The 13,083-nt window shown below is 43.3% G+C and overlaps 1 protein-coding gene across 1 annotated transcript in view; it reads left to right on the top strand.

Moving 5' to 3' along the window:
• The window catches only part of LOC107295821 (mitochondrial dicarboxylate carrier-like), a 14,707-nt gene extending 2,286 nt beyond the window's left edge, over positions 1–12,421 (top strand). Inside the window, exons 2-10 of the mRNA XM_015825151.1 lie at positions 3,407–3,499; positions 5,076–5,153; positions 5,391–5,473; positions 5,640–5,695; positions 5,816–5,886; positions 9,815–9,907; positions 11,475–11,552; positions 11,790–11,846; positions 12,292–12,421. Coding sequence (XP_015680637.1) covers positions 3,407–3,499; positions 5,076–5,153; positions 5,391–5,473; positions 5,640–5,695; positions 5,816–5,886; positions 9,815–9,907; positions 11,475–11,552; positions 11,790–11,846; positions 12,292–12,393 — 711 coding nt within the window. The 3' untranslated portion in view covers positions 12,394–12,421. The remainder of the gene's footprint in view (positions 1–3,406; positions 3,500–5,075; positions 5,154–5,390; positions 5,474–5,639; positions 5,696–5,815; positions 5,887–9,814; positions 9,908–11,474; positions 11,553–11,789; positions 11,847–12,291) is intronic.
• The last annotated feature ends 662 nt before the right edge of the window (positions 12,422–13,083 follow it).

Here is a 13,083-nt window from a genome sequence, read left to right as displayed (position 1 = left end):
TCCCTGCTCTGTGAATGTTTACATGTTATGTTCAATTAAACCATGGCAACATGTAATGTTTGTGCATTATTATTTTCAGCAGACTGTGTTTTTCTATTGTTGTGACTTAGATGACGTTCAGAGCACATTTTATGACCAATTCATGCAAAACTCTGTGTTATCCCAAGGGGTTCACATACTTTTTCTTGCAACTGTATATCTCTGCTCATTCAACCTTTTGTCTCTTTTCTGCAACAATCTTGGCTACATTAAGATCACAGTAAAGGGAAGGATGAAAGTTCTCCCATCAGCTTTCTTGATGTAACTGCTGTAGTTGGGGTTAAAAGTAAAAGCCCTCCACCCTCAGCATTTGCCTGCCCCCCCCCCCGGCCTAAGCATGGTTACAGCAGGAGCTAGAGTATGACTAGAATACACATTAGGAGAGAAGTTACTCATGTTTTAAAAAGTATATTTCTGTAAAGCCCACTATCCATAGAAGCTTCTGAGTGTATGTGCCAGTTGTGCCCGTATAAATTGGGGCACTACTCATGGTCACTCATGCTTTGGTCACATCTTGGTTAGACTACTGCAATACACTCTACGTGGAGCTGCCCTTGAAGAGTATCTGGAAACTTCAGCTGGTGCAAAATGCAGTGATGAGAGCAGTTATATGTGTGTCTGTTGAACACACATTACTCCTCTGCTTCATTAGCTGCATTGGTTACCAGTGTGTTCCCAGGTGCTGGTGTGGACTTTAAAAATCCTTCATGGCATTGGGACCAGGTTATTTGAGAATCACTTCTTCCCAATTTCATCTGCCCATCTAACCGGATCCAGCAGAGAGGGCATGTTATAATTCCTTTGCTTAGGGAGCTACATTTGGTGGGTCCTGCTATGGTGCCCACCTATACAATCTTCTCTCCCCTAAGGTGACCACTATTGATCTTCTTGAGGTCCCTCAAAACCTGGTTATGTCAGCAGCCCTGGGTACTCCAAAGCAGGGGTCCCCAACCTCCGGTCCGTGGACCGGTACTGGGCTGCAACATGTCAGCAACTGGTCCATACAAACAAGCAAAGCCCCATCTGCAAGATGCAGGCAGCACACAAAACCACGCCCCCTCCGGTCCACAGAAAAACCTCTCTCCACGTAACCGGCCCCTGGTGCCCCAAAGGTTGGGGACCTCTGCTCTAATAGATGGGAGAACTACTGAGATGGCTCCACTTTTTTTAACAACCATTCATTTACTATTCTTCGTATTAGTTTTTATACTTTTTAATATATTTATTGTTTTTAGCTCTGTTGTACACTGCCCAGAGTCACTTATTTGTGATATGGATGGTTATATAATTTGGTTTAATTAATTTATAAAACAAATACTCAATATTTGTGTTCTCCTTGTGGGCTTTTAATTTGCAGCTGGTCAGCCATTATGGAAATTGTGGACCCACTTTTGATCAAGCACAGCTCTGTCTTAGGTTCTTATATCGTGTAGAAATTCTGATCATTCCTAAATCTTTGTGATTTTAAAAGGTGAGACAATGTTATTCCATGGTGGCCAGAAATGTGTAGCCATGTGACTTCAGCTTTTCTACTTAGGATATTTAAAGTATTTTAAGCTTCTTTCTTCTCTGCTTCTCATCCAAGGGGACAAAAGTTAACAGACTGTATTCTGTCTGTGTTTCTGGGACTGCAAAAAAAAAAAAATAGTGGAGGCTGGAGAAGGTTACAGGAGGAGGAAGGTTATCCTTTGAGGAAGATATAATAATAATAATAATAATGATAAAGTTGGAAGGGACCTTGGAGGTCATCTAGTCCAACCCCCTGCTCAGGTAGGAAACCCTATACCACTTCGGACAAATGGCTGTCCAGTTTCTTCTTAAAAACTTCCAGTGTTGGTGCATTCACCGCTTCTGGAGGCAGGTTGTTCCACTGGTTAATTGTTCTAACTGTCAGGAAGTTTCTCCTTAGTTCTAGGTTGCTTCTCTCTTTGGTTAGTTTCCACCCATTGCTTCTTGTCCTGCCTTCAGGCGCCTTGGAAAATAGCTTGACTCCCTCTTCTTTGTGGCAACCCCTGAGATATTGGAACACTGCTGTCATGTCCCCCCTAGTCCTTCTCTTCATTAAACTAGACCATTGATGGTGAACCTTTTAGAGACTGAGTGCCCAAACTGCAACCCAAAACCTACTTATGCATTGTTGAGTGCCGGGTGGGTGTGGCCCATTGGCTGGGTGTGGCCAATTGGGTGGGCGTGCCCAATTGGGTGGACGTGGCTGCGGTGGTAACGGCAGACTGGGTGGGATAAAAAGTTCAATCAATCAATTCCAACTTTGCAAGATCTTTTTTTCCCTGCGAGAAGTTGAAATTGATTGATTTATTGAACCTTTTTTTTTCCACACGGCGGCAGAGGCGAAAAGGGTTTTATAAAACCCAGCTGAAGGCCTAGGACTGGGGCAACGACACGCGTGCCCACGGAGAGGGCTCTGAGTGCCGTCTCTGGCACCCGTGCCATAGGTTCGCCACCACTGAACTAGACATACCCAATTCCAGCAACCGTTCCTTATATGTTTTAGCCTCCAGTCCCCTAATCATCTTTGTTGCTCTTCTCTGTACTGTTTCTAGAGTCTCATATATATGAGACTCTAGTACTCCTACATATATTTCTACATATATTCCCAAATATATACATATTTGGAAAACTATTTTCCTAAGCACCAAAAGGCAAGACAAGAAATAATGTTTGGAAACTAACCAAGGAGAGAAGCAACCTAGAACTAGGGAGAAATTTCCTAACGGTGAGAGTAATCAACCAATGGAATGGCTTGCCTTCAGAAGTTGTGGGCGCTCCATCACTGGAGGCTTTCAAAAAGAAACTGGACAACCATTTGTCTGAAATGGTATAGGGTCTCCGGCTTGAACGGGGGATTGGACTAGATAGAAGACCTCCGATATCCCTTCCAACTCTATTATTCCATGTTCTAGGAATGTTCTGTCAAGGTGTGACAGTCCAGTCACACCTTGACATCTTGGCTGGCTTTAGATGTTTAACAGTTGCAATCTCTGGCACCTTTGTTTTCGGGTAGTCCCAGTGGGAAAGGAGAGGCTCTTCACAGATCCATTGAGGGCTCCAAACTAAAAACCCATAAACCAGTGTTTCTCAACCTTGACAATTTTAAGGCATGTGGACTTCAACTCCCAGAATTCCACAGCCAGCATTGCTGGCTGTGGAACTCTGGGAGTTGAAGTCCACATGCCTTAAAATTGTCAAGGTTGAGAAACACTGCCATGAACTCATAGCTGAGGTGCTTGAATGTCCTTGTTCTTCCTGATCCCTGGGGGTTTAGCCGAAGTTTTGAGCCTGCCTGCTTAGTTTCCAAATCTGCTCATTACCCTCACAAACAGCCTTATTGTTTTCCGTTTCTCTGCAGCTCGCTTGCTATGACCAGGCAAAGCAGTTGGTTCTTGGGACTGGTTTACTCGCTGACAATATTTTTACTCATTTCCTGGCCAGTTTTATTGCCGTATGTATATATATATATGTGTGTGTGTGTGTGTGTGTGGGTGAAAAGTCAATTAGGGTGTGTATTTGTGTGCCGTTATAAGAATTATTGCTACTTATGTTAATGTTCAAGGGTTGCTCTGCCAGTTCCTTGGAAAGGGGGAGCTGAGCTTGTGTCCCAGAGCTGCCAATGCTGGGAGTAGGCTGGATTGCTCCATATAGCCATGCCTTTTCTGTGTGCCTGGCTCCTGCGTTTTAATTTTAAGGGGGAAATGTCTGCTGATTAAGAATAATCGCTTTGTAAGGTTAAAGTGGTAGATAAATATCTGCACACAGGTGGTGGCTCACCAAGGCAAATAAAACCCAGAGGCACTTGGCATTGCTACTTTTTTCTTCCTTATCTGATGTTTTTAAAAAAATATGCAAGGCCCGAATGGCAGACTTGACCGGGAGACTTTGGCTCACTTTGGATCCAAAGCTATTCTGATTTACATAGATACAAGTTCTCCTTATTTTAATCAGCTGCTAAAGTGCACCTGCGGTATCCACATAATTTGCAAAGGAATGTTTTGTTTAATTAAGCTTTATCAATTGAACTATTGTCTGTATTTACATTACACTCTAGCCACAGGCAAGGAATTGCCAATCCAAGTCCCATTTTTACCGCCCTTGGAGCCCTCAACCAGGATTTCTGGAAACAAGGGAATTTTTTTTTTTGCCATTTTAGCTAGAAAATGGGAAAATTAACAGTGTTTTAAGTATGGTCCTTCATCACCCTAAAGTGCTCATTTGTGTCAGAATTCATGATTTACAAACTACCATGGCTGGACTCCCATAGATGTTCTAATGTAGCCAGAAGTGATGCCAACTTTGAGCGTTCTTGACTTGGGCAAGGTTTGATAAAGGCCACAGGAAGGTCATTGAAAGGGAAGTGTAACTTCTAGGAAATGGTGTCATATACTTTATATAAGAAATGGGGTTGACAGATGACTTCAAAGACAAAAATCATTAGCTGTCAGGGCGGCTTTCCCAGCGATGAGATCAGAATATCAGCAGGCTCTAGAGCAGTGTTTTTCAAACTTGGAAATTTGAAAACGTGTAGACTTCAACTCCCAGAATTCCCTAGCCAGCATGTTGGCTGAGGAAATCTGGGAGTTGAAATCCACACATCTTCAAGTTGCCAAGCTTGAAAAACACTGCTTCAGAGGGTAACAAAGTTTCCGATTCTTCTATAATAGATCGTGCAATAACTCCAGAAGCTCTAACTTGTTTGGGATGATGTGAGTTGTAATTGAACACATCTGAAGGGGGGTGAAGTCAGAAAAGGCTTCTTTTCCATTTTAAGCCTGTCTAACTGAAAAATACTAATTGTCCTTTAGTTTCATGCAACTGGTTGGCTGTAATGGCCTGCCTATTTCTAAGTGAAAAGACTTTTCCCATTTCTAATGTGGCTGGTGAGATGTGGTGCATTGTGCATACCCTTTTGGTATAAGATAATTTGTATTCCGTTCCAGCTAGAGTACAAGCCATTTCTCCTCCATGCAACATCTCAGATCAGTCTGAATCTGTTTTGTCATCTGTCTTTTTCTGAATTGCAGGGAGGATGTGCTACATTTCTGTGTCAGCCCTTGGATGTGCTAAAAACACGACTTATGAATTCCCAAGGCGAATATCGGGTGAGTGATCGGATTGCTGTGACTGCCAGCTTTCTGATTCGTTAAGAGAACAGGTGCTCACATTAAACATCAGCGGCTAGGCATTGCTGCCTTTGGCATCACAGCCCCGGGGTTTTCAGCATTGTTCGGTTCTTGGATTTCATTAAATAGCTAGAAATGAAACCTTGTGGGAATCTGGGTGGGTTCTGAAGATGGAGTCAAATCAGCACGCATTGAGTTATTCCCATTTTGTTTCAGGGTGTCCTGCACTGTGCAGTGGAGACGGCCAGGCTTGGGCCATTGGCTTTTTATAAGGTAATACAGGAGAGATGGGAGCCACAGTGAGTAACCATGGCATATAGATCAAAGAGGAGCCTAAGAATTTGCTTANTTATGGCTACATTCATCGAGGCATCTTTCTTTTCAAACACAGCTGTTTAATCTTTTTATAACCGTTACATCCAGTCTTGAATGAATATTGCTGACTGGTTTATTCTGCTTTCCAAGGGTTTTCATCAACAAAAACATATTCTGCCATTCCCTTTTCTTGGAAGTAATAGAAGGTGTCTTATTCTTGAGGAATGCCTTGGGGGGGGGGGGAGAGTTGCAACTGCTCAGGATAAGCGGAAAACACAGTTAATGGAAATCCCTATTCTGTAAATTCCAGGCTTTTGTCTTTGCAGAGGGTGTGAAGAAGTTGTTCTCAGGAGGAACAATGGCATCGAGCAGAGGAGCCTTGGTTACCGTTGGACAGGTAGGAATCCAGAGTCAGTGTTGCCTGTGATCCACTTCTAACTATAAGTAGGAGTGTCCATCTAGGTCAGGAGTAGGCAACCTTGGCTCTTTTATGACTCGTGGACTTCAACTCCCAGAATTCCTGAGCCAGCCATGCTGAGGGGAAAGGGAGAGGTTTCCAAGCTGAGCCATGCTGGCTCAGGAATTCTGGGAGTTGAAGTCCACGAGTCATAAAAGAGCCAACGTTGCCTACCCCTGATCTAGGCCAAGAATGTACAGGTAATCCTCAACTTACAATAGTTTGTTTAGTGACCGTTCAAAGTTATGACAGCACTGAAAAAACCTGACTTATGACCATTTTTCACAGTTATGACCTTTGCAGCATCCCCATGGTCACCTGATCAAAATTCAGATGCTTGGTAATATGGTTCATATTTATGACCGTGGCAGTGTCCCACGGTCAGATGATCCCCTTTTGCGACCTTCTGACCAGCAAAGTCAGTGGGGAAGCCAGATTCACTTAACCACCATGTTACTAACTTAAGAACCGCAGTGATTCACTTAACAAAGGGTGACAAGAAAGGTCATAAAATGGAGCAAACTCCATTTAACGACCGTCTTGCTTAACGACAGAAATTTGGGGCTCAGTTGTGGTTGTAAGTTGAGGATTACCTGTAGATGCATGTGCGCACATTCATAAAAATGAAGGGTGTGCAAAATTCAGGGACCACTTCAGAATATTCTGCTCCCTTCCAGGGCATGCTCTTCCAAGGGGAAAGGTCCAGTTTGGTCTACTGGTTAAGGCACCAGGCTAGAAACAGGAAACTGTGAGTTCTAGTCCCACCTTACGTATCAAAGCCAGTTAGGTGACCTTGGGCCAGTCCCACTCTCTCAGCCCAACCAAGGGCGGTGGTTGTGGGGAAAATAAGAGGAGGCAGGAATATTAGATATGCTCACCAGCTTGAGTTATTTATGAAAAATAACAAAGGTGGGACAAATATTGGTGGTTTCCGGAAATAAATTTCCTAAGAGTGATTCAGGATACCCTGAATATGGCATTAGGTCTGGGGCACTTTGAATATGGGATTGATTCAGAAAACTATGAAGTTGCCTTTGGAATAGCTCAGTTGAATATTCCAGACCGAGCTTAGTAAATATATCTCTGCTCATTCAACCTTTTGTCTCTTTTCTGCAACAATCTTGGCTACATTAAGATCACAGTAAAGGGAAGGATGAAAGTTCTCCCATCAGCTTTCTTGATGTAACTGCTGTAGTTGGGGTTAAAAGTAAAAGCCCTCCACCCTCAGCATTTGCCTGCCCCCCCCCCCCCGGCCTAAGCATGGTTACAGCAGGAGCTAGAGTGTGACTAGAATACACATTAGGAGAGAAGTTACTCATGTTTTAAAAAGTATATTTCTGTAAAGCCCACTATCCATAGAAGCTTCTGAGTGTATGTGCCAGTTGTGCCCGTATAAATTGGGGCACTACTCATGGTCATTCATGCCTTGGTCACATCTTGGTTAGACTACTGCAATACACTCTACGTGGGGCTGCCCTTGAAAAGTATCTGGAAACTTCAGCTGGTGCAAAATGCAGTGATGAGAGCAGTTATATGTGTGTCTGTTGAACACACATTACTCCTCTGCTTCATGAGCTGCATTGGTTACCAGTGTGTTCCCAGGTGCTGGTGTGGACTTTAAAAATCCTTCATGGCATTGGGACCAGGTTATTTGAGAATCACTTCTTCCCAATTTCATCTGCCCATCTAACCGGATCCAGCAGAGAGGGCATGTTATAATTCCTTTGCTTAGGGAGCTACATTTGGTGGGCCCTGCTATGGTGCCCACCTATACAATCTTCTCTCCCCTAAGGTGATCACCATTGAGCCTTCTTGAGGTCCCTCAAAACCTGGTTATGTCAGCAGCCCTGGGTACTCTAAAGCAGGGGTCCCCAACCTCCGGTCCGTGGACTGGTACTGGGCTGCAACATGCCAGTAACTGGTCCGCACAAACAAGCAAAGCCCCATCTGCAAGATGCAGGCAGCACACAAAACCATGCACCCTCCGGTCCACAGAAAAACCTCTCTCCACGTAACCGGTCCCTGGTGCCCCAAAGGTTGGGGACCTCTGCTCTAAGAGATGGGAGAACTACTGAGATGGCTCCACTTTTTTTAACAACCATTCATTTACTATTCTTCGTATTAGTTTTTATACTTTTTAATGTATTTATTGTTTTTAGCTCTGTTGTACACTGCCCACAGTCACTTGTTTGTGATATGGATGGCTATATAATTTGGTTTAATTAATTTATAAAACAAATACTCAATATTTGTGTTCTCCTTGTGGGCTTTTAATTTGCAGCTGGTCAGCCATTATGGAAATTGTGGACCCACTTTTGATCAAGCACAGCTCTGTCTTAGGTTCTTATATCGTGTAGAAATTCTGATCATTCCTAAATCTTTGTGATTTTAAAAGGTGAGACAATGTTATTTCATGGTGGCCAGAAATGTGTAGCCATGTGACTTCAGCTTTCCTACTTAGAATATTTAAAGTATTTTAAGCTTCTTTCTTCTCTGCTTCTCATCCAAGGGGACAAAAGTTAACAGACTGTATTCTGTCTGTGTTTCTGGGACTGCAAAAAAAATAATAGTGGAGGCTAGAGAAGGTTACAGGAGGAGGAAGGTTATCCTTTGAGGAAGATATAATAATAATAATAATGATAAAGTTGGAAGGGACCTTGGAGGTCATCTAGTCCAACCCCCTGCTCAGGCAGGAAACCCTATACCACTTCGGACAAATGGCTGTCCAGTTTCTTCTTAAAAACATCCAGTGTTGGCGCGTTCACCGCTTCTGGAGGCAGGTTGTTCCACTGGTTAATTGTTCTAACTGTCAGGAAGTTTCTCCTTAGTTCTAGGTGGCTTCTCTCTTTGGTTAGTTTCCACCCGTTGCTTCTTGTCCTGCCTTCAGGCGCCTTGGAAAATAGCTTGACTCCCTCTTCTTTGTGGCAACCCCTGAGATATTGGAACACTGCTATCCTTCTCTTCGTTAAACTAGACATACCCAATTCCAGCAACCGTTCCTTATATGTTATAGCCTCCAGTCTCCTGATCATCTTTGTTGCTCTTCTCTGTACTGTTTCTAGAGTCTCATATATATGAGACTCTAGTACTCCTACATATATTTCTACATATATTTCCAAATATATACATATTTGGAAAACTATTTTCCTAAGCACCAAAAGGCAAGACAAGAAATAATGTTTGGAAACTAACCAAGGAGAGAAGCAACCTAGAACTAGGGAGAAATTTCCTAACGGTGAGAGTAATCAACCAATGGAATGGCTTGCCTTCAGAAGTTGTGGGCGCTCCATCACTGGAGGCTTTCAAAAAGAAACTGGACAACTATTTGTCTGAAATGGTATAGGGTCTCCGGCTTGAACGGGGGATTGGACTAGATAGAAGACCTCCGATATCCCTTCCAACTCTATTATTCCATGTTCTAGGAATGTTCTGTCAAGGTGTGACAGTCCAGTCACACCTTGACATCTTGGCTGGCTTTAGATGTTTAACAATTGCAATCTCTGGCACCTTTGTTTTCGGGTGGTCCCAGTGGGAAAGGAGAGGCTCTTCACAGATCCATTGAGGGCTCCAAACTAAAAACCCATAAACCAGTGTTTCTCAACCTTGACAATTTTAAGGCATGTGGACTTCAACTCCCAGAATTCCACAGCCAGCATTGCTGGCTGTGGAACTCTGGTAGTTGAAGTCCACATGCCTTAAAATTGTCAAGGTTGAGAAACACTGCCATAAACTCATAGCTGAGGTGCTTGAATGTCCTTGTTCTTCCTGATCCCTGGGGGTTTAGCCGAAGTTTTGAGCCTGTCTGCTTAGTTTCCAAATCTGCTCATTACCCTCACAAACAGACTTATTGTTTTCCGTTTCTCTGCAGCTCGCTTGCTATGACCAGGCAAAGCAGTTGGTTCTTGGGACTGGTTTACTCGCTGACAATATTTTTACTCATTTCCTGGCCAGTTTTATTGCCGTATGTATATATATATATATATATATGTGTGGGTGAAAAGTCAATTAGGGTGTGTATTTGTGTGCCGTTATAAGAATTATTGCTACTTATGTTAATGTTGAAGGGTTGCTCTGCCAGTTCCTTGGAAAGGGGGAGCTGAGCTTGTGTCCCAGAGCTGCCAATGCTGGGAGTAGGCTGGATTGCTCCATATAGCCATGCCTTTTCTGTGTGCCTGGCTCCTGCGTTTTAATTTTAAGGGGGACATGTCTGCTGATTAAGAATAATCACCTTGTAAGGTTAAAGTGGTAGATAAATATCTGCACACGGGTGGTGGCTCACCAAGGCAAATAAAACCCAGAGGCACTTGGCATTGCTACTTTTTTCTTCCTTATCTGATGTTTTTAAAAAAAATATGCAAGGCCCGAATGGCAGACTTGACCGGGAGACTTTGGCTCACTTTGGATCCAAAGCTATTCTGATTTACATAGATACAAGTTCTCCTTATTTTAATCAGCTGCTAAAGTGCACCTGCGGTATCCACATAATTTGCAAAGGAATGTTTTGTTTAATTAAGCTTTATCAATTGAACTATTGTCTGTATTTACATTACACTCTAGCCACAGGCAAGGAATTGCCAATCCAAGTCCCATTTTTACCGCCCTTGGAGCCCTCAACCAGGATTTCTGGAAACAAGGGATTATTTTTTTTTGCCATTTTAGCTAGAAAATGGGAAAATTAACAGTGTTTTAAGTATGGTCCTTCATCACCCTAAAGTGCTCATTTGTGTCAGAATTCATGATTTACAAACTACCATGGCTGGACTCCCATAGATGTTCTAATGTAGCCAGAAGTGATGCCAACTTTGAGCATTCTTGACTTGGGCAAGGTTTGATAAAGGCCACAGGAAGGTCATTGAAAGGGAAGTGTAACTTCTAGGAAATGGTGTCATATACTTTATATAAGAAATGGGGTTGACAGATGACTTCAAAGACAAAAATCATTAGCTGTCAGGGCGGCTTTCCCAGCGATGAGATCAGAATATCAGCAGGCTCTAGAGCAGTGTTTTTCAAACTTGGAAATTTGAAAACGTGTAGACTTCAACTCCCAGAATTCCCTAGCCAGCATGTTGGCTGGGGAAATCTGGGAGTTGAAATCCACACATCTTCAAGTTGCCAAGCTTGAAAAACACTGCTTCAGAGGGTAACAAAGTTTCCGATTCTTCTATAATAGATTGTGCAATAACTCCAGAAGCTCTAACTTGTTTGGGATGATGTGAGTTGTAACTGAACACATCTGAAGGGGGGTGAAGTCAGAAAAGGCTTCTTTTCCATTTTAAGCCTGTCTAACTGAAAAATACTGATTGTCCTTTAGTTTCATGCAACTGGTTGGCTGTAATGGCCTGCCTACTTCTAAGTGAAAAGACTTCCCATTTCTAATGTGGCTGGTGAGATGTGGTGCATTGTGCATACCCTTTTGGTATAAGATAATTTGTATTCCGTTCCAGCTAGAGTACAAGCCATTTCTCCTCCATGCAACATCTCAGATCAGTCTGAATCTGTTTTGTCATCTGTCTTTTTCTGAATTGCAGGGAGGATGTGCTACATTTCTGTGTCAGCCCTTGGATGTGCTAAAAACACGACTTATGAATTCCCAAGGCGAATATCGGGTGAGTGATCGGATTGCTGTGACTGCCAGCTTTCTGATTCGTTAAGAGAACAGGTGCTCACATTAAACATCAGCGGCTAGGCATTGCTGCCTTTGGCATCACAGCCCTGGGGTTTTCAGCATTGTTCGGTTCTTGGATTTCATTAAATAGCTAGAAATGAAACCTTGTGTGAATCTGGGTGGGTTCTGAAGATGGAGTCAAATCAGCACGCATTGAGTTATTCCCATTTTGTTTCAGGGTGTCCTGCACTGTGCAGTGGAGACGGCCAGGCTTGGGCCATTGGCTTTTTATAAGGTAATACAGGAGAGATGGGAGCCACAGTGAGTAACCATGGCATATAGATCAAAGAGGAGCCTAAGAATTTGCTTAGAATTTCTGATATTCCCATGCATTCCTGTCCTAGCAAGCGCTGGCCTCCATACTGTTTCTGTCTGATTGTTTACCTTCATCAAGACATGCAAGGTGGTCTCCATCTTTTCTCTCCAGCTCTTAGCTATTGGTGGCAACTCTGCTTATTGATTTAGGGCTGCCTACCAGTTATAGACAAGATACAGAGGAGCAGAATATGCAATATGTAGTTTGTCTTAGCAATGAGTCCTCATGTGTCATATGCCTTTTGATTCCTAGTCCTACCTTGCCTTCTTATGTCAATGTGTATTGGAGAAGGTGTGACCTGTCGTATGCAGCTGAAACTCCACAGTGTTACAAAAGCTGATTTTTCTCTCTTTTCCTTTTCTAGGGCCTTGTTCCTGCCGGCATTCGCTTGGTCCCTCATACTGTGCTCACCTTTGTCTTCCTGGAGCAACTACGCAAATACTTTGGCATTAAAGTAATGACCTAAAGGAGAAGAGACCTGTTAGAGTAAAAAAAAAAAAAGATGGGGAACAAGGACTACAGAGTCCCAGAATGGCTGGGTGACATATTCTTTCCCTCCTTGAGGGGCAGGTATCCCCTTCACTGCCAGGGCACTATCTGACATCTCACAGAAAGTCCTTGTTTGGCATCTGCTCTTGGCCAGTTCTTCAATATGGTTTGGTACCTACTAGTGGAGTAGCCTTCTAGGATTTTCAGTGACCAGTCCCAAATGCCTCTCTTCTCTGCCCATCACCACCCAAGACCTTTTCAGTGTTGAAGGCTTGCTTATACCATAGCATTCCTCATTAACCTCCAGCCTCTCTGTCTCCTGGCCATAACAGCCAGCATTCCAACAGACATGTCTGATTTATTTCTTACTAATATGCTTTCCTTTTGTGCCTTTTGTGCCTCGTTCAGAAGCGCCCCCCCCCCCTTTCATTGCTTTCTAGTCTCATGTATAGCAATACCCTCTTCCCATCTGTATGGGGATTCCTTTCTCCCCAAGCAGAAGGGTTTTGGCCCTTATTGGGAAGGAGATCCTTCATCACAAGTTTGTCCCACTTCTAAATGTTGCAATTAGGGTTCTGGTGACTGCCAAGGACAGTTGATAGCAATATCAGGCAGGCAGGGGCTTTGACATAGCAGGCTCTCCAATTATTATTCAGTAATGTGGAGA

The sequence above is a fragment of the Protobothrops mucrosquamatus genome, unplaced genomic scaffold (assembly GCF_001527695.2).
Source record: "Protobothrops mucrosquamatus isolate PMUCROS unplaced genomic scaffold, P.Mucros_1.0 scaffold2515, whole genome shotgun sequence".
NCBI lineage: Eukaryota > Metazoa > Chordata > Lepidosauria > Squamata > Viperidae > Protobothrops > Protobothrops mucrosquamatus.
This window is presented reverse-complemented; position numbering and strand designations above follow the sequence as displayed.